The sequence below is a fragment of the Vidua chalybeata genome, chromosome 3 (assembly GCF_026979565.1).
Source record: "Vidua chalybeata isolate OUT-0048 chromosome 3, bVidCha1 merged haplotype, whole genome shotgun sequence".
In the NCBI taxonomy this organism is placed as follows: Eukaryota; Metazoa; Chordata; class Aves; order Passeriformes; family Viduidae; genus Vidua; species Vidua chalybeata.
The window spans coordinates 2,699,086-2,720,966 of record NC_071532.1 but is presented as its reverse complement, the minus strand read 5'-3'; the positions used below and the strand labels follow the sequence as shown (position 1 = coordinate 2,720,966).

The 21,881-nt window shown below is 38.7% G+C and overlaps 1 protein-coding gene across 2 annotated transcripts in view; it reads right to left on the bottom strand.

Annotated features, from left to right (window-relative positions):
- Positions 1-21,881, bottom strand: part of FBXO11 (F-box protein 11) — a 70,440-nt gene that overhangs the window by 19,542 nt on the left and 29,017 nt on the right. The window contains exons 2-9 of one of the 2 annotated variants that reach the window (XM_053936766.1): positions 15,907-16,034; positions 15,708-15,789; positions 9,898-10,042; positions 8,532-8,661; positions 7,449-7,532; positions 7,228-7,360; positions 2,089-2,195; positions 1,886-1,997 (exon numbers count right to left, since the gene is read on the bottom strand). In XM_053936766.1, coding sequence (XP_053792741.1) covers positions 1,886-1,997; positions 2,089-2,195; positions 7,228-7,360; positions 7,449-7,532; positions 8,532-8,661; positions 9,898-10,042; positions 15,708-15,789; positions 15,907-16,034 — 921 coding nt within the window. The remainder of the gene's footprint in view (positions 1-1,885; positions 1,998-2,088; positions 2,196-7,227; positions 7,361-7,448; positions 7,533-8,531; positions 8,662-9,897; positions 10,043-15,707; positions 15,790-15,906; positions 16,035-21,881) is intronic. The other variant, XM_053936767.1, reaches the window with a different exon arrangement.

Here is a 21,881-nt window from a genome sequence, read left to right as displayed (position 1 = left end):
AAATGCCTTTTCTGGCAGACTGCCATTCTTCCTCCTTTTTTACACAAACTCAGTACTTCCTGAGTAGGTAATAGCAAGGCTTGGTAGGATTAAAAAGCCACTAAAACTTGATAATCAATGAGTGATGATAGTATAGCCTACACACAGCCTCCACAATTGAACAGATATTTTAATTCTGGAGAAGAGAATCAACAATTCAATACAGTAAAAATTCAGAAATCCAGAGTTTTGGAGGGAACAAAACTTCAAAATTCTCAGAAATGGAAAGTGGTCATGAAAAAAAAAAATTATCAAAACTTAATTTTCATAAACAACGTTCACAAAAATATCAGGATCTAGTAGCTTATATAAGCATGTTTCCATATGAAATCATGCAGCTCTTCAAACTACTTTAACATTCAAGTTGAATGCAGTCTTATCTAATTCCTCTCACTGGTTATCAGGGTCCCCAATACTGGTATATGGTAAGTTCCAGAACACCTTTTCTTTGAATATTTTGATTTCCCAGTATTAGCATTAACACTGGGATACTGGGAGCAGCTCGCTGTCCTTTGCTCCTCTTTTGTAATTTTTAACACTTCCAAGTTTTCACTGATGTGTCTCCAATAAAAGAGATGGTGATGCAAAGCACAGAGCTGCAAAGCAGAGAACTGCCTTGACCAAGAGCAGTGGATTATAGCTCAAAACCTTCAAGAAAGCTCATCTTCCTCTAGAAGAGAACTGCCTTGACCAAGAGCAGTGGATTATAGCTCAAAACCTTCAAGAAAGCTCATCTTCCTCTAGAAGAGAACTGCCTTGACCAAGAGCAGTGGATTATAGCTCAAAACCTTCAAGAAAGCTCATCTTCCTCTAGAAGAGAACTGCCTTGACCAAGAGCAGTGGTTTATAGCTCAAAACCTTCAAGAAAGCTCATCTTCCTCTAGAAGGCACACACCAGGAATCCTTCTACCATTCTCACCATGATTCCCTGCAGTATTCTTCACAGGCAGTACCAGAAAAATGTAGTTTTTACATCTAGTTGGAAGAACTCTTTTCTTTTTCCTTGCCTTTATGTTGAGCTGAGCAACCTCCATGCTGCACACATCCATTCCCACATCCTGCTGCACACATCCATTCCCTCTCCCTAGCTGCCCTTGGGGAAGTTCACATGGCCATTTCCACACGAGGACTCACTGTCTTAATTCTCCTGAACCTCTTCTTTCTGACACTCCAACTCCACTTCATCTGGTTGTGTTCAAAGATGTTCAACTTGCCATGTCTTGTGTCAAGTGATTACAAACTGCCATGTCTTCCTGCTGGTGACTAAACTGCCATCCAGCTGCTCACTTCCAGACACTGACTCCTTCTTTCCTCAACCTAGACTAATTTTCCCCAAAGCAGGCAGTATAAATTCCTCATTGTCTCTGATGGTAAAGTGAGTCTTTCAACACTTCTGCCTGTAGAGCTACTACTCATCCTCTGAACACGTCAGATCATTCCACCCAGAAGTGAGCTGAGCTTAGCAGTTATATCTCGTGACTGTTCAATGCCATCAATCCCAGTACTGAATATCAGAGCAAACCCAGTGAACAACTCCCATGTGTAACCCTTTCAAGTGCCCCATCCTGCCAGCTACAACTATACACCAAACCCAGGTATGTTTATTTAACTGTCACTTCTCTATTTCAAACCAACTGCCCCAAGAGTCCAAACAGATTCAAACAGAAAACCAAGTACACATTATCACAGAGGTTTTGGACACAAAAAAGTCACTCTAACAGTGATGCTCCGAGGCAATTAAGGCTTGCAGACCTGTATTGAATACCTGCATCAAAAAATAAAGATATGCCAATAGTAATCATACTCAATTTGTTGTGTTTCTTCAAACAATAAAAAGCCCACTAACCTGTACAAGTACTTCGGATAATACAGTGATCTATAATTGGACTGCAGTTCACGGTAATCTCTAAGCAGTGGTGTGCATTGTGGTGCTGAGCAGATTTGTCATCAGGGTTGAACTGAAAAGGAAGAAAACAGAAATGTTGTATTTAACTGCTCAGGCATTAAAATAAAATTTTTTAAAGATCTGTTTATGGGTGAGATTCTTACCCTGATTGTCATATATCCAACATAGGCATCTTCAGAACCCTCCATAAAAACGAAGGTGGAATCTCTAGTGTTTTCTATTATAACTTTATCTGCTACTTTTCCAGGTGCTGCAAAGAAAACAATTAAAAAGTCTTAGCTTATGCTGCTGGAAAAAATTCCTCAACTTACTTACAGGATTCTGTTTGAAGCAACAAAGGAAAATTAACACTACTATTGGCACATAAAGAGTCTTCCTGTCAAAAGGATCTTAAAAAAGGAAGTTTCAAGGACAGTGAAGAAACTAGTCTTTAACTAAGACAATCTGACACCAATTTACTAATATCTAGTACTGTGAGAAAAACCTCCTCTTTCACAGATCTAGTTTTTGACTACTACTTACAATGAACTGAATGAACAGCTTAAACATGGGTACCAGGCTAGAGGCAGTTTAACTCTGCTCCAAGTACAATTTCTTCTGGTATTCCAAACCGTTTTATTAATGCTAAAAACATTCCATCACTGACATGAACCACTATTTACTAATCTACTCATGACCTACACGTGACCTCCCCACACTTCTTAAACGTAGGATTCAGAGTTTTGAATTGATAGCCTCATTACTCTTTATGAAAAAAAACCCCAAAACTTACTGAGTTAGATTGAACTATACTACTGGCAGTATGTACAAAAGGTTAGCAAGTGGTTCACTTGCAAGATGTGTCGTTTGATTTTACCAGTGAGGCTCTGCTGGGTTCTTTACCCTTAATGCAAAGGCAGGTGATGTTTATGTTGGGATGGCACAAGCCAGCAGAGGGAGCACCAGTTAACCTCAGCCATTCACTGGAATAAATTCAATGACGCTCATTCACAAGCAAGATCGTTTGTCTGATTCAAACCTGCACATTAAACATGCAAGCCAGAAGCAGCCCTCCCTCAACACACCAAATATAAAGATGGAGGTTTCACATACTATAGCAGATAACTTATCTGATAGCATTTTAAACCGTTCCCAACTCAACACAAACGTGAGCAGGCATTTGCCCTAAATTCTGTATTTTATTGAAAAGCCTACGCGCAGGATTCCTCAGGAGCAGATCCTTTTCTCTTGTCTGTTGACATTAGTACAGACAAGCAGTATGTCCTGCTCTTTATCACTCTGGCAGAAAGATGTCAGTCAGAATGAGGCAACATTTACATTATTATCCATTATTATCTCACTATCTAAAGGCCCAATCTCCACTTTCATTACTGCAGAGCTGCAAATACTTTAAGGTAGTCTGGCTCTCCTCTACACCACTATTCACTTAGTACTAGATAACAACTAAAAGAGGCTTTGATGTGGAGTTGTGTCACCATACAAAACATTTTTCTGTAGTTTTGTAACATTTCTATGTATTCACCATGGTGCAAATGCAGTGGCATAAACAAATCTGTGTGTGCACATGGAAAGGAACAGCACCACAGTACTGCAGGTGAACCAAGCCCAGGAAATAAAGAGAGCCCCTAGGAGGATATGAGAGCCATAACTCAGTATCAGAACTTTCAGGGTGGCATAAAAAAACTGCACTTCACATTGGATGCTCTGAAACTATCAAACAGATTTGTGGAATTGTTTGCAAAGCACTTGGATCATGTTCTCTACGGACACCTTCCTCTCATCACACGAGTTCCTACACAAGGAGTAACTTCCGAGCTGGGAAGGTCCCAGAATGCCCATCATGGAACATGCCAGTTAGTAAGATCACTGCACTTAGATCTCCCTAGGAAAATAGTGAAGACTTCCTTAAGCATTAGTTTCATTCCAAATGCACCAATGAAATCCTCTGCAACATTCCACTCAATCTTTGTGAAATCATCATTCAGAGAAATATCTCTATTTCAGCTTTTGGCTTAGGCCACTTTAGAATAAAGAAACCAGTGTTAGAATTGGAAACGGAAGGAAAGTGCCATTAATTTTGTAATTAAGCAAAATACAGCTCCCAAGAATTCAGTTTACTGGAACCTAAGAGAGTCATGTTCCCCAGGATCAGAATTCATGCTCAGCTTAAGGACCATGGATAGACCATTTAGAAATAATGGAACGGAAAACCTACAGTAAGGGACTGTCTAAAGAAATCTACATTTACTGGATATTGCCTCAGAATTACTTAATTCCTCATAAGGAATAGAACAATTTCACTTTTCCCTGATCACTTTTGTCTTCTAATGAAGACAAAAAATCACTACCTTCTGCAGGAACTAACTGTGACACTGTCCAACTGTACCAAGCAAAAACCAGATGCTCTTTTAGATCTTACAGCCTACAAGATGTAAACCACAAAGGTCTAAACCAGTCCAAAATAAAGCCTTCAACTCAAAGCTGCAGAATGGGTATTTGAAGAACTCAGGCATGTGAAAGTACTCTTGCACTCTGAAGTAAAACAACATCCAATTATAATAGTTTTCTTACAGTTTTAGATTTTCCCACCCTTAAAATGACAATAACCATTCCTACTGGTTTTAATAATTTTTTATTGACTGAAGAATCTTTTGATAATCCATTTTCACTTACTTGCATATTATTTAAGTCAAATGGAAAATGAAGGGAAAAAATGAAAGCTGTAGCTCTGAAAATACACATTAAGTCAAGAGTCTCAGATCAGGACACGTCTGTAGAACTGCTGAAACTCAGCAATTGGGAGATTTTGTGTCTTGAGTGAGATGAGCACTCCATGGAAGGCTCCTATTCCCACAGCAAACACACCCCCCTCTCCAACCCTGGAAAATAGAATTATTTTTAAAAATTCAAAGGTATTTCTGTCTGCTGAACCAGATGCAACAGTTTTCTTACAGAACCTCTCCTCTTGCTTCTTTCTTGGCAATTCAGATATGCCAGAGTACTAGTAATACTTCCAAAGCCTTCCTTTTGAACCAACTCCTTCCCTCAGATTTAGGGGAAGAAATAACCCCAAAATTAAAGAACAAAAAACTCAGAAAACCAGGCATTATTCTGTAAGCACATTTTGCTTATGTGACCAAACAGAAGCTTCTTCCAAGCTCAAGGTATGTTAAGCTGCCTTTCTAATAATGTTGTGCTTCTTCTGAAGCCAGAAGAATAAACTATTAAAGAAATTTGAGTAGAAATGCAGAGAGATTTGGTGCTGCCTTAATCCTACCATTCTGAAAAGCATGCCAGACTGAACAGAGAAGAGGTAGTTCTCCAAGGCTTAGTGGTTCACTTTAATTTGTTTTCTTTTCCAGTCAAATGAAAATTGACTCTCTCTACAATGTCACTCACCATTCAGTAGAGAAAGTCTGAGGAAGTGAAGTCAGCAGTGCCAAAAATTGAAATATAAATACATCTAGCATTGCTGGATTCCTCTTGGAGGTTTTGTTCCCCAAGACAGCTATTCTGTTACAAAAATACACAATAAAGATCCCTGGCTTTTAAAGGACTGTACTTAAGATAACTGTTTTCTGAATAACTTAGGTTAATTCCAGAGGAAGGGAAAGCAGATGGCTTTTCTAAACTTGAAAAGAGACAGAGAACATGCAGAAGTTTACCCAGATATTCACGGTATCATTTCAAGTGTCATGAAGTGGGTGGGAAATCTTGTATCTTAGGACAGTGCTGATCCAGTTTCTCTGGATTTTAAACACTTCATGCATATGACCTGCCCTATTTTTACTGTAATCCTTTCTTCTGTAAAACAGAAGCCAGGGGTTATTTGTCTGTGGTCAGATCTCCATTAGCAAGCACTGCAGCCTAACACAGGAGTGGTACCACAGAGGGAACCAGTGCTAGGATCAGCCACCCCCAGCACATGCTGCAGGACAGGGAGGGGAGAAGGGACTGACTTTCACTAGTCCTCACCAGGTCCCTTTGACTGAACACACACTGGCTACTGAAGGGCAGTAAGAGTATTCCAGGAACATGTCTCTTAAATTAGTCTCATCCAAAAGGAATCCAGTTTGTGCTCCAAAAGCTCTCCACAACACAGACCAAAGCACTGTAAGTGGGCATGTTCAGAATGTTAGCTCCAGAAATGCAGTCACAAACTGACAAACTCACATACTAACACAGCCACATCTTGCAGATCTGTGGGGACAATTTTTCAGAATAACACTGGAACAATCTGACTGCATTGCCCAAAACCATTCTCCCTGCCAAGGCTGCAAAACTCAGGCAAGAAGTGCCAGAACAGTCTCACCCAAGAACAAAACAGTTGGTATGAAGAACAGTTAAATACCCGAAAAGAGAAACTTTGCAAAACAAAGAACATATCCATAGGAAACACACCCACCAAAACAAACAAAAACCCCCACCCTAACAAACAAACAAAAAACCCCAAACCCACCACCCTCAATAAAACCCATAACCGAGTAAACCCAACCAACCCAGAGACACAGCTTCTCAGAAACACAAAACAGCAGGTAATTCACTTCTAGATCACCACAGGAGCAAGAGGTCTGAGACTCCTGAACCAAAATCTCTACCAGACACTAATACAGCCTGAATTCCTACCAGTTACATGCTACTGGGAATTGGCATGCTCCTAGTAGTGACACGAAAAGCAAGCAGCTCCACAAGTATCACAATTTGCAGCCTGGTACATTATATTAACTTCCTAAACATTTCCTATTCTCCAAGTCTTATTTCTTTCTCCATAAAGGCTCCAGTTCAGAGGAACAGTTGGCAGAGAACAGAGGAAGAACCTCTAGTCTCAGAATCTTTCTGCTGGATGCTCTCATTTCCTTCCTCAAGATGGAATTATGATACTGAAGAAAATGGGACAGATACTAATTTGGGCTTGTTACCACTGCTGGCTTCTACTCTGGAGATGGGTTTTTTAATATATATATATATATATATGTGTGTGTGTGTGTGTGAATATAAAAGTTTCAACTGCAGTCCTATTACTGAATAAGCTTTCTGACAAATTCAATTTTTTTCTCATAATGGAATAAAAAGATAAATTAAGTTATTCTGAGAACTAGCAAGCAGACAACAGCACTTCAGCCTGAAGCATCAGCTACTTTTGAGTTAGTGACACCTGTACAAAAAACACTTATTTGCTAGGCAGATGAAGGAAGATGGGCATTTATACTGGATATTTAATACACCTGAGTATCATGGTAATTAACACAAGTTTGAGACAGTGATGCTCCCAGTTTACATACCTGCACCAATCATGGTGATTGGAGACTCTATATATATCCATTCATCAGTATATATACCAGAGTGAACAAAGATAAGTCCATCAAAATGAGCTTCTTGAACTCCACCAAGAGCATCCTCAATGGTATCATAATACTAGAAGAAAAGGAACAAATTTAGAGTAATGTCCATTTCCATTTATATAGGTATATAAATATTTTTAAGAAGTGCTTTAAAAACATACCAGCATATTTTCTCTTCCTTTGTATCTTGCAGGATTACTGTAGAAGTGTTCAGCAAAACCTGGCTTTACATGTGCTCCTTTGTACTGAAACAAGGAAGAGAGTTTGTGAGAAGCTTGCAGACAGGAGATCTACCAATTCCCTAATTAACAAGCCATTTGCTGATACCAGTTTGTCCCAGGAAGTAAGGATCATATACTGAGCTCCCACTCTAGGCACACAATTTGAAATGACAACACCGAAAAATATCAGAGCCTAAGGGAATGATTAACTAAGCCAAGAGTCCAACTACTTACACAGCCATAAGCCTCAAAACTGACTGAAAAGCTTCATACACATGAAACATTACACAAGAGCTGTCCTTACTTCCACCTCTTGATTCTCTAGCAGCTTGCCACAAAAATTGCATTTATATGATGAGGAAAAGAGAATCCCATACCTTCACTAGTGATTGAATACTAAACAAAGAAGCCAAGTCAAGCATTTGCCCTCAATGCACTTCAGAAATTCATTAACCAACAACACATGGCATTGTGTGATACACTCACATGGATGTTTATTTCCCTTATGTTTTCCTAGTACCATGCCCAGCCATTGATTCAATACCTTTGAAATGTTGGATTAGAGGTGCAATCACATTCCTTAAAGGAGAATTTTTTACCTCCAGTCAGGCCAGCTGCAATCACTATTTAGCCCAAGTGATATTACAGTATGTGTTTGGTTCACCAGAGGAAGATGCACACAAATCTGATAACCAGCACACACACTGGTTTAGTGAGATATGGCAACAGCATCTTTCACATTGTGAGTGTCAGACCACGACAATCTTGTACAGAAAATTTCAGTGATGCAAACCCCAACACAGCAGAGCTGGCTACTTGAGGACTCCACTTTACCATGTGGTGTCTCCCTAAAGTGTGCCTCAAAACAGGAAATAAGTTCTGAATTCCCCCTACTGCACAACACCACAAGGATCTTAAAGTCTAAACTCAAGATAATTACTGATGTCAGCCACATTTCAGAAGTTGGTGTTTTTACTTTTATAAATACCCATGAATTTGAATATAAATGAATAAAACCGTTACCAGCTGCTGGAAGCTTTCTTTCCAGGGATTTGGATGTTCATATTCTTCTGGATTAATCTGATAAAATTTACCAGGTTCAGGATGCATCATCGGACGAGTGTACTCAAATACTTCCATATACAATCTTTTCCTGAGCAGAAGAAAAAATTAATGTGTTTCTAGTTACTCTTCCATTTTAACATAAAACCAAAGGCTAAAACCCAGGATTTTTTTTGAACAGAATTTGCCAGTGACAGGGAATATGACCAAGATCAGCACTTACCACTTAAAAATCAATTTTTTTTGTTGTACTGACTTTTGTGTTTTTCTGACAAAAATTCATATGTGTTTTATAAACCAAGAGAAAAAGATCTGAACATGCAATTTTCATGAAGATACTTAAGCAGTTACATATACTATTTGTGAATCAAACTGTACATTAACTACAGCATGAACAGTTAAAAAAGCTAGTAGCACAAGTGTAACAAAACTTAAGACCAAGCGTGCCACCACCTCTTCCTCACCTTGCCAAAAAAAAGCCTGAAAAATGCATTCACTGAGAACAAGTGATGCACTGTATTCCAAAAGGAGTTCATCAGTGTACAAATTACAGTGGTTTAAAAAGAAGAAAACAGCACACAGCAGTTGGATTCTTTTCATTAGTGCCAGAATGCAAATAATTGCAGTGTCTGAGCCTGCTGATATTAAGCCCAGACTTACAGGATGACACTGAATCACAGAAGTTGTAATTCATCTGACAAGGCATCCCCTAAGCTGTCTTTAGGACAGGAAAATGGGGTTGTTCTGTGATGTTATTTTATTATTTTTCTTTTAGTCTTAATCTTTACTTTTAAAACAAAGCAGCTCAAGAAATATGTTGGTTTTTTGCCTTATAAAAAATTTAGTTCTCATTTATTAAAACTCTCAATAACCCAGGGGTAGAGCAGACTCATATGGAGGAAAACAGCCCAGGTATCCAACCATTAAACAAAACAAACAAAACTCAAACCAAACAAGAACTCCATTTAAGTAATACTAGACAAAGCTCATATCTAAGTTGAAGAAATGTTTTCTTCCTTCTGTATGAATCAACACAATCCCCATAGTAGCCTAAAAAAGCTTAAAGGGGGAAGAAAGAATGGCAACTGAAGGAACTGATTTTTTAAAAAAGGCATTGTTTAACTAGTATCTACACTACTAGAGAATCAAGTTTTACTGTTTAATACATATAATACAAAAATGATACTTAACTGAACCAGACATAATAAAATACAAGTGGTTTTCCTTCAACTAATTGTAAGCAGTATTTCAATTTTTCTATTGTACTGGCATCTTGAGCAGCACATCTAGTATTTCCCAAGATAATGAGGAATAGCTTTTCACTTACCACAGAATTGGATCATTAGCCAGCTCACTGAAGCGTTTACACACACAAGCTGCTCTACAGAGATCCTGCTCCAGCAGGTAGGAGAAGATCTTTAGAACCACTTCATCTGGCAACTTCTCCTGAAGATACTGTTCTGCAGGTGCTGCTATTAAACAGTAATCAATACAAGGTTACTGACATATCTAGAGAGTTCAAATTCTGACTGCAAAAAAGATTACCAACTTGTTACTTGAAAGATTCCCTTTAAAATGTCAATTATCTCAAGGCTGCCTTTTTTTAAAGCTCGTTTCTTCTAAAACCAAAGGCAAAAAATCTGACAGAAGTTACAGACTTCAAGTCTTCTTTCCAAACTTCTTATTTCACCTTTTCTATTGGAGGAATCATTCTGCAACCAAGTGCAGATGTTAAGCAGGCTACTGTGCATGTTCCAGAAATGCTGGCTTCTCACTGCTATTAGCTTCATTGTGGTTCAATTAACCCACATTATCTATACAATAATAATAATGCAGCCCCAAAGCCAAAATGTCTGCAAATGTTTTCAAACACAAAACAATTTAATCAGAAATAGTCACTCTCTGGAAAAACTACTAGGAAGACTTCCTTGTTCTCCCACAATGAACACATTAGGGAAAGAGGACATGTGGGATGTAGGAAATCAACAGCCATCAATAACGCCCAAGTCTCCTCCCTCCACTTACTCCCGTTTATGTTCTTCCTTTTAAAATGAAAAATCTAAACCAGAAGAAGTATTAGTCTTGCCAGACGCATTTCTTCAGAGAGGCTGGAGAAAGTTGTATTCCCATACCACTGTGTGGAGACAGGAGTGCACTTTGTTAAACCCTGCTTATGGGCACATGGACACCCCACATACAACACAAATTCCTTTGGGAAAGCCCTCGTGGGGCAGGAACCCTCAAAGCAGACAAGTTCTGCTTGCAAAGGTCACTTCTTTGGCTAATGCCTTCAGGATCCTGTCTGTGATCCTAAAGGTACAACCACACAGAGCAGCTTCCAAAGTTTAGAGGATTTGTATGCAAGGCATTCAGAGTTTGTGCCTGCTAAATTCACAGCACAATTACATCCATGTAATGCCCCTCACATTATATTTTCTTAGAACATCTGAGCCTAAGGAGCAACAGGATTGTCATTTTGGCTACTACAAGAAACCTACTGAAGTGACCTTAAGAAAGATGACCTACTAAATATGAAGGAAGAACATTCTGAAAAATAGTATCCATGCGAGATTTCACATATAAACAAAACAAACGGCCCCAGTATTCCCCTGGGCAAGACAGCACCAAGAAATGTGTTATTTCCAGCTATAAGATGGAGAAGACAGGAAGTGCAGCCACCAAACTGTGACTTTTTTACTCCACCTTAAACTGGGGTCTGCAGACCACATCACCAGAACCTGTGTACTGTGACAGAAGTGATTTTTCCAGGTGTCATGCTTACACCTCGGATCAGACCGGGCAGTGGAAATTCTGAAATATTCCTGAGATGGCAGCATCTTCCCTGAAAGTGTTCCTTATTGTGCCTTCGTATGAATGTCCCCTTAAGTGATTCCAGAGCACCAATTTAATCTGAGATGCCAGAGATGCATTTTATGTATATATGCAGTTGACAGCTGCTCACAGAAGTACCACAGTTTACACCATAAACTATAGGTATGTGCCACTTCAACCCAACAAAAATCTATGCTGTGCCAAAGTGGTAAGTGCCATCATTCCACATGCCCACAGCTATTTGCTCCTACAGTATCCTATCCTCCTCCAGAATTTTTTATGATCAGCTCCTTCCTGTAGTCCATTGCAAGCTACAGAATTGCTAGCATGGGACACAAGGAAAGACACAGGAATGAATGCTCAGAAACTGGCCAAGTTCTCTTCTGAAACGGCATTAATGGCAGATTACAAAAGAATTCTTTTTATTCAAGAAAAAAACAAAACAAAACAAAGCCTTATGAGCCAGGCTGAAGCTGGTAAGTTGGTAAAACTTATGAAATGCAAGTAGTCTGGAAAGGCTTTCTGCTCAAGAGACACTTGGGGAGCCTGAAGAGCTTAACAGCAGCCTGTAAGGGGAACATGGCTGGGCATCACCAAAAAATGTTATATGCACTATCAGTGCTGGTTTTAAAAAGGTGTTTTTCCACTGGAGATATAAAGGGTTCTTCCCTGTGTCAAACAGGCAGGAGCAGTTCTTTCTACAGTCCTAATTGCTCTTGAAATGCATCACAGGATAATTGGACATTGCTTCTGAATTTATCTTTTTCTGGTAGCTTTCCAGTTAGATGTAGTCTTCTACTGTCTTCTACTGCAGACACAAAACAATAAATCTTCCCAAGTTTTCCACAACCTGTCTTCTCCTTTTAACACACTAATCCCTGAGGCCTACAATTTAAGTAGTTACTTCCATAAACAAACTGCAGGTTTTCTTCTTCCTTTATCTATGTTAGGACCTTGAATAACTTTTATTGAATGGAGAAGCTCACTAACACAGTGCCCTCCCACTGCTCCAAAGTTCATACTCCTGTTTTCCTCCCTATGCTCAAAGTTAAAATTTCAAAGTTAAAATTGAAATCCAGATGTGTTTCCTTACTGCAGGGGACAAGGAACAACTTTGAGAAAGTGTCAAAACACTTGAAATAAAAATAATAATAAAAGTTTTAAAGCATCAATTAACCTTCTTGCCCCTGCAATTTTTTAAGTTGCATTTACTTGGAAACTTAGGCACTGCTTTCAAAATGAAGATGATGATTTTACAGGTGTTTGCTATCCTCACTCAGCTTTATTCAAAATCCTGTAGAAGTGAGCAATTTAATTTAAATTGCCCTTCTGCTCAATTAAGCAGGGCTTGATTTGAGATTTCTCCACTCAAATCACTGATACAGTGATTACCAGGTGAAATTCTCCAGTATAATTTGAAAAAGCTAATTTGCTTCTTAATGTGAAGACTCCTCTGTATCCAAGAGAGACCTACATGCTTTTGTTCTATAAATCCACACTTCACATCTTGGGTACCTTTTAGCTATGTGTCAAAGCAAGGATGTAATCAATGTGCTCTTCCTCTCAGTTTACAAAAATGAACCAGAACAGTTTTAAAAGGCTTGTCTGGCCACCAGATCAGAAGCATTCATATGCTCCTACTCCTGACAATTTCATGCCTATTGATGAAGTCAAGGTAATGTACAAAATGTATTCTCATATTAAAAGAGCCCAAACAGTTTTCCAAATAATTGTTAAAACCAGACAAGAATAAAAATGAAAATCAAGTGTGAGAGGTCATCACCAATCTTCATCTTTGCCCTAACGTAAGTTGAACTATTTATGATTTGGTAAGCTTTAATATTCTGCATGCCTGAAATTTAGAAACACAGCTAGTTATGTCATTCAGTTTCCACAGGATATTCACGAAGCTAATTCAGTTTCAGTTTTGCTGACAGGGACTAGCAAAGTAATACCAAGACAAAGAGCAGGGAAAGCAGCCTGAAAGTGAATTCCCTTCTTTGTACAAAGACCAAGAATGCCATCCCAAGAATCCAAAATTACAAATTATGTCTTATATGTTGCCTTTTTTGTCCATTTTAGTGGAGAAGATGGAGACAAATAGCTTTTGCTCCATAGGGACGTATTTAGTAAAAATCTTTTCTTGTTAAAAAGCAGAAACATGTCAGAAACATAGCATGTATTGTTCTTGGGAAAGCATCTTAGGAAATCAATAAGAAAAGAAAAAAATCGATTTAAAAAGTCAGTAAGTTCTGTAAACTTATGCATGCTCCTAGTGTAGAGAACAATCAGTGAGTGAGCCAGTAACCTCAAATCTCAAAATGTACTGCAAAATCCATAGTTCAGTGAAAAGAGAAATTTAAAATAGCAACACTCCCAGCAGAACTAACTCTGAAATCAGTATTAAAATACATGTTTTTCCAACTCCTGGTTTCACTCCAGTTGGAAACTTTAGTTGACAGGCATTTCTCCTTTCAACTTCACTGAATTTTCCTCTGCTCATTCTGTACAATAAGGAATGGTTTTCTACCAAGAAACATTCCTGTATTTCTAGTCCCATGCCATCATTTCATTGACAGTTCTAAAACAAACACCTGTGCAGCCCAGAGGACAATACACAGTCACCACTCATGACAATCCAAGAATTCTCACATCTACAACTTAGTTACAACAGCTACCATTACCTATGCCAACAAAAAACATGAGGTCAAGGGGACTGTGTGCTAAAATAAATCTCACCAGAATCAATATTTGTAAAAATTTAGAGGAATCTCTTAGAAACTCAACAGGGAGAATAAAAAAATAACCATCACCCATACTGGGAAACAGATTAATAAAAATGGTTTGAGGAGGACACTCCTTTCTTACATTGCAACTGGTTTGAACATGGTCTTAAAAATAAAATTGTAAAATCACTGTTTACAGTGAGTCCTCTGTTAATTCCATGCTGGAGAAGCCTCCACAATCCCTGTACTTTCCCCACATGAGCTCAAGAAGCTAACAAATGGAATGCAGAGTGAAAGCGTGGAGAATTCCTCAGGAAATCAGTGTCATTCATGTTGGAAAGTTACACACTCTCACTAAAGAAAGGGGGAGAGGAAAAGCACAATGACAAACACAGCAAAGAGAGAAAGAAATGGAAGAAAAATTAAGAACTGTCAAGAGAAACAGAGTCTGTGACAAGACAACTCTACACAAGGCTCCAGAGAGCCAATCTGGAAATGAATCAATGCAAAATGACACAGAATTATGTCCAATTGGTTTTGGCTATTTCAAAAATATAAATCTGAACTTAAATGGTTCTTAAACAGCTGCTGAAATTAGAGAGCTGGTCAAAGAGGGGGAGAATAAAACAAAGGGGGCAAAGGACAAAGAAAAAACAAAGACAAAAAACTATGCTATGGAGAAAATAAGAAGCTAGAAAGAGCAGACCTCAACAGAAGACAAGAAAACAGACCCAAAGTCTTGTGCCAGCTGCTCAGCTTTAATTCACAATATTAAGGGAGACGTGCACTAAAAAAAACACAGAAGCAAGAAAAGCAGGGGAAACCACATCGATGGGAGCTGGCAAGTGCTGGTGTTGATTTTCCAGGCAAAAGTGACAGCAGATCTCCTGGAACTGAAGAGTGTGTCAGGAGACAAAAAAGAATAGAAGCAGAGACTTTGAAAAACTACACAGAAAACAGAACAAGCAGGAGGTGTGTGCCTGTATAAAATGTGTGCACACAAATAAAATACACACACAATACAGTTATACACACAGGTATTGGATATGTGTTTATTATACAACACACATCGACCACAGATGTGTGCAAAAATCTACGTACATTATATATGCAGGTATATCTGGTGTTTATTTACAAACACACCAAGTCTCTCTCTCTCTCTCCACAATGAAGTGCTGTGATGACATACCCAAACTACCACTAAAAATGCAATGTAACAATGCCATCAATATGAGAAATGGTAATTAAACATTGCAGTATTATTGCTCCTAACAGCAGCTTAGATTCAACTACATAGCACTATGAGAATAAAACACAATCAAAACATGCCTGCAGTGAAGCAGACAGAACAAAGGATCAGATTCTAAAAATTCTGATTAAAATCATGCTACCAAATTTAAAGATCAGAACAAGCCTGTAGTTTTGTTTTAGTATTTCTTCCCCTCTACTGTTTCTTAGTTGGAGAATACACAGAAAAGAGAATACACAGTTTGAGGACAATCTGTGTGGGAGAATGTGCGACATTAAAATGTCTCCAACTCCTTCTCCCTTGCCCCTTTTTTTGTACAAAAGTTATTACCTGATAAATCCTGGGATTTCCCAGATACTCTAGCACGTTTTGCTCGGTGACCAAAGTTTTCAGTAGCTGAAGTAGAGGCACCCTTTAATGAAACAAATAAGAATTAGTTCAGTCATTAGCTAACTTAAGAAAAATATTAACTAGTTTCATATTCTTGAAACAGTAACATTTCCTTTACAATTAAACCCGAAGAAGTTACCTCCATACTGCTCTTTGTAGGACAAGCTGTTCTTTTAGGTAGAAGAGTTTTTCTGCGAAGTTGGTATGGGCTGTTTTGTGCACCAGGACCTGATTCTTCTGCAACCATATCTGCAGGTACATCATCATCTGCAAAAAAAAAAAAAAAGAAATTCAATAATTTGAATTGTAGTTTTGCTTTATACCAGGGAAAAGCTACAGAAACTTCCAGGTAAGTACATAGTCAGAAGGGTGGGGAGGAAGTGCTAGAGAGCAGAGTACTTCTAGTGAAAAACAAGGTCAGAATATCACAGTATACAAATCTAAGTTCCTTCATGTGTACTTTCTCCAAACACACACAGGAGCTACACCAAAAGCAGCTTAAGAAAATGCAAAAACCTAGGCTTCTGGTTTATCTGCAAGCATTTAATTCACTATGCTAATTCAATCACCTCATTACTTCCAATTTTTTACCTAACACTAACAGCAGAATGAGGAACACTGAAGTGTCAATTATTAACTACATGTTATCAAGAAATCCTTTAGTAAACATAGCACTTAGTAGGAAACTCAAGACTGAGTTTTCCTCAAACATTTTGGGAATAGCTCAGGCCAGCACACAAAACCTTCTGTAAAATGGAGGTAGCTTTAAATACATACATTCTCTTTACCTAAACTACACTTGAAAAAGTAAGAGCATATTTTCTCCCTGCCCTTTAAAAAAGAAGTGCAGAAAGTGTCATGAGTATAATTCTAAAGGCTTTGATTCATTAGTTTCAATTTTCCCTGTTCATATATTTATGGAACATACTTGAAACAAGCAAGAAATAATTACTCATCACTGCATGCCCTATAACTAACATTACAGTATAAAGCTGCAAGAATTTTTAAAAGGCAGAACAAAAAGCAGCTAGAAAATAAATTAAAACCAACTCCACTTAAGAAAAATATATACTTTCTGCAGATGCTTAACTGTAAGAAAACAATTTTGCATTTCCTTTTCATTTTAATTGCCTTTTCCTTCTTAAACTGGGCAAAATGTGATGTGAAAATAAAATCAATGCCACAGAGCCAGCAGTTTTCCTGAATATATTAGGTTGAAGAGACTAGTGTAAAAAAAAAATCAACATAAAAAAGAACACAATATGCCACCAATAAAACTTCCCTACTCTTCCAATACTACAGTAGTCTGTTTAAAAAACAAAGCAATGCAATTCTGAAGTGACTCACTCACATTTCAAAATCTTAATCTCATTATTTTCCTAAGGGTTTCTGGTTTGGGATTTTTTGACATAAATTACAAAACATTGTGCTTATATTGGATTATACATACCATGGAGCCTGACCTGCTACATCAGTGAAAAAAACCACCAAAACCCCAAACTATTTTCCCCTTCCTTAGCAGATATTTATAAATGGCAACCTCACCACATACCATTAGAGAGCACAACACTGCCACAACATCCAAATAAAGGACAGAAGCTGTGCAAAGTTGAAGTTCACTGGTGATGGGTACACCTCCACACAGACTCCTCAGAGCAATAGAGGAGAGCTTCATCAGCTCATTAATCCACCTGAAAATTAACCTGCAAGTGCCTCCATGATCAGCCTTCAGCCAGCCCAGCACAGCCACAAGAGCACATGACTGGGAAGAACCACCAACAGCACAGGTTTTTAAGGACAGAAGTGAACTGTGAAATTTCTATCAGGACACACCACTTTTTAAAAGAGAGCCACCTCCAAAACTCCAACTAGAAGCTGGCTCACACTCCCTGTCTGCTGCTTCCCAGGCACACCTCACATCTCACCACTTCACTACCTAGGAAGGATAAGTATTTATGAATTATGCAAAAAGCCTAAAGGACATTGAAAGATGAACTGTAGTGAATTTTCCTGTGAAGGCGTGTCTGGCCCAGTGGGGATCACTGCCTGTGTGAGGTCAGTGACCTCAGAGCAGACTCAATGCACACTCATGGTTCAGTCACTTGGTTTCTTTGCATCACTGATGGAAAACACCCTCTCAATTTAACAAGGTAGGCAGAAGACAGAAGCTGCTACAGTAAAGCTCCCAGCCTTTCCCTGGCACGCCAGAGCAGCAAAGTAGCCGTGGGTGTGAAGCAGGCCCTGCCAGGAGGAATTCAGGCACCACCACCAGCCCCAAGGCTCCCCACAGCAGAACACCCAAATGTACTCGACACTGGAGCAGGGATAGATTTTGCAGCCCTTGTTTCTATTTCAGATTTGATACAGTAACTATGATTACTGTCACTAATATCCCCCAGAAACTACCTGGGGACTTCGAGCATGGTGTCTCAAGCCCCCTGTACTCCCCTATTTTGCATTGAAGACACAAGATGACTGTCAGAACAGCTGGGTTTTTCCCCCTGTTCTGGATGGTCAGTACAATGGTTCAAAATTGCCACGTGAAACACAGCAACAGCATAATAAGCAAAGATAACAGGGAAAAAAATAGAAAGCGAAGCAGAGAATTTCAGTCTCTCAGTAGGGTGATGGAAAGGGCACGGATAAACCCCACTCAGGTCCTTCAGAACACCACTCATGGAGGCCACAAAGGACAGAACATATTACTGCTGGAAAGAGACAGCAGAAGCCTGTGGGGTAAAATGGAAGGAAAGGTCAGTTTGGTTGAAACACTGAAGGACTGGCTAAGCAGAACAGAAATATGTTCATTTTCTTGCAGTGTGTTGAGGAAAATGGCAGGAGTCCTACTATAAGATTGCTCTTCTAGCACAGATGGCATTAAGGGATATGCACACTCTCACAGCAAGTATCACAAGAATTAAAATCTTCCTTTTTCCATCTGAACCCCAAGGAAGATGAGGGAAGGGTACCATGATGTCTCTCACCAGCAGATTCTGCCACACTTCTGAGGGGCTTCTGCACAGATTTCTGACACTTCAGGAGTAACACCCGATCCTGTTTTGCCAGATACATCCTGTGTAGTTACTGCCAAGTGAAACAGTACCAGGAAAGGTCCTGAGTGACCTCTTCAAGCAGTAGCCTTGGTGCTTGGTTTTAGCCTTCCAGATGCTCCTTGAAAGCCCCGAGCAGACTAAAGCAGATGCACTGGGAGCCTTCAGAGAGATGCTGCTCACAAAGTAACACTTCAACACTGCACACTGCCCTTCCCTGAGCAAGAAAACTCTTAAACCTGACTGCAAGAGCTGTATTTTGAAAATCCATCCCCAAAAATCACTTCAACATACACCTGCTTTAAAGCAGAAATGTCCGTTTTAAAATACAGTACCTCAAAAATATTTTGCAAAACTCTATTTTAAAGTGTAACAGTATCAGGCAGACACATTCGTAAAAAGCATTATAATCACATTCATTGATGATAGAAGCATAAAAGTCAATAAACAAATTTGGAAGAGTGTGTGTGTAATATTAATATCATCATACAAACACCTGCTGAAATGACTGCCAGATGCCGTCACAGTTTCAACCAAGTCAGTATGTTTGCAGTTTTTAAGAGATTGAATTAAGCTGAGTCTGCTCTCAAATAAAAATATTTACCCGAATATTTTACACCAATTATACTGTATAGTAAGATAAAATATTTTCAAATAATTATGTCCAAAAAATCATGTTTACTGAACTTCATGACTCTGACAGGTCAAAATCTAAATTTAAATTAAGACTTATCTCATCTGATAGTTCAAAACAACTCATGAACCTGAACAGTAACGCTGTAAGATTTAAGACCCACAAAAGACCAAAAAGGACAAACTCTTCCAGGATGAAAAGAAGAAAAATCTGCTATTCTAGCACCTACTGTCAAGAGTGCTTTGTATTTCCACAGATGCTGTGGAAGTGAGTACATTAAAATAAAGAAAAAAAAATACAATTGACTTCTTTTGTTTCATGAAGACATAAGTTACAGAGAAGTAACAAAGTGTTGTCAAGAGCTATTTGTAAAAAAATATACACACTTCTAGAGAAAAATGATCATGTTCCAAAACACATGCACGTGGTTTCGTTTCTACCTTGTATGTGTTCAGATAATATTTCCAAAAACCACTGTTAATATAATTGACAACTGTAAGGTTGATAAATTCTTTAAAATAAAAAGGAAAAAAGCTTTAAATTCTCCCAAAAGACTCATCATAAAAAAGAAAAAAGGGGGGAGAGGGTCCCAAGGAAGGCAGCTCATACACTGATCTGTAGGATTTGATCACTTAAGTTTTTACTCTACAACATCACATTTTTGTGCTGGTTTTCTCTACCTTCCCCAAACAGGGCAGGAGGAGCAAAATCAACCAACCAAAAATATTTGTAGTCAAGAGAAGCAGAGTCCTGGGCGTGGCAGGTATTTCCAAACAGCACTGAAATTGCTCCTGCAAGCTGGGGGAAAATCTGGTGAGAAATCTAACTAACCAGTTTTCAGACAGGAAAATCCGTATCAAATTGAGAGTAGATCTAGAAGAGCAGCTCTGAAAAATTAAGTTAATCCATACTGAACCTATCTGAATGAAGCCATGATTCATCTTTCCTGTCAAACTAATTTTAAAAGGAAGAGTGTTTTAACAGTGTTTTAAGTAGAACCAGTACTTCAGAACAAAATAATAAATTATTAAAAAAAAAAAAAACTCCAACACTGTCCATCTTCATAACCAGGAGAAAACACAAATTAAGCAACTAAGATGTTAACTGATACAGCTCATTTGCTCTGGACTGAGCTCATCTTGCCATAAATCTGGCAATATCCATATCAAGCATCCTGCCAGCCTGTGAGATGACAGCCCCAGCTACTTGATTGGCTCCACTTCTGGATTAGCTCAAAATTCCAACAGAGAAGAGAGGATGACACAAATTTAAGGGAGTAGAGAGGAAGGAACCCCCAAGAGAGCTAACAATGAAGGCAAATAACTTACAGAACAGAAATTCAATTGTTCTGTATCTGCACTTCCAGCAACATCTCTGCAACAAACTGCTGCCCCAAAAAACAAGCAAACACACTCAGCCACCATTCTTTAAGGAGCAAGTCTCTGGGAGCGAGCTGTTAAATAAATGCATGTATCAGTGGTGGGACTGACACTCATCATGTGTCCTTGAAAAACATTCCTGACAAGTGGCTGACACCTGAAAGCAGATACAGCACCAAAACATGAAAGATACTGAATACAGAATTTGCACATACTACTCTGTGTCTCAGAGCAAAGGTTCCTCACACCAGTAGAGAAACGTTGATTCCAGGCAGCATTTAAGGATTAATTTAAATTATGGATGGCTTAAGGATGCTTTTGAAATGGAGACCATTTTCTTTTGAGAGCTATCTGAGGACCTCTCTGAAGAGAAAAAAAAACACTAGCTAGGAATACCACAACCAAAAAAAGCAAGTGCACCCCCAGAAACTCCCACCCAAAGCAAACAAAACCCCTACAAAACGGAGAAAAACGACATGTAAAGTTCACAGAGGTCAGATCCAACATGTCCTAAAGGCAGGAGCATTGTGATGGTCCTTTACAGTCAAATTCCACTTCACCACAGTGAACTTGAAAAAAAATGTCCATAAGAAACAGAAGGCATGTATACAGCTACTCCATTTTATGTTGAATGTCAAAAACATGGCATTAAAATAAGTAGCTGCAAACTCATTTGCTACTATTATCAGAGACTTTAATAAATGCTGTGATATATTTTTAAATTATTATAGAAAGAAAAATCCTGCAGTATTTTTCAAGCACTACCCAGAGCAGCTCTGACAGAAAGGTAAAATCTAAAAAGTAGTATTTTGTGTCAGGTTCTGATGGCACTGGTCAATGAGAAGGATTAAACTCTGGACTGGAGACAAAGCTGTTTGGAATTGGAAGAGACCCTGCAAGAAAAAGATTCTGAGTCAGAACTGCTACTCAGAGAAGCAGGCTCTCAGATTGGAAAGGGGACAGACCTAACATTAAAAATGTATGCTTTCCTAAAGACTACAGAAAGACCAGACTTCCTGAATGCCATATGGAATAAAGAGATTCTGCCTTC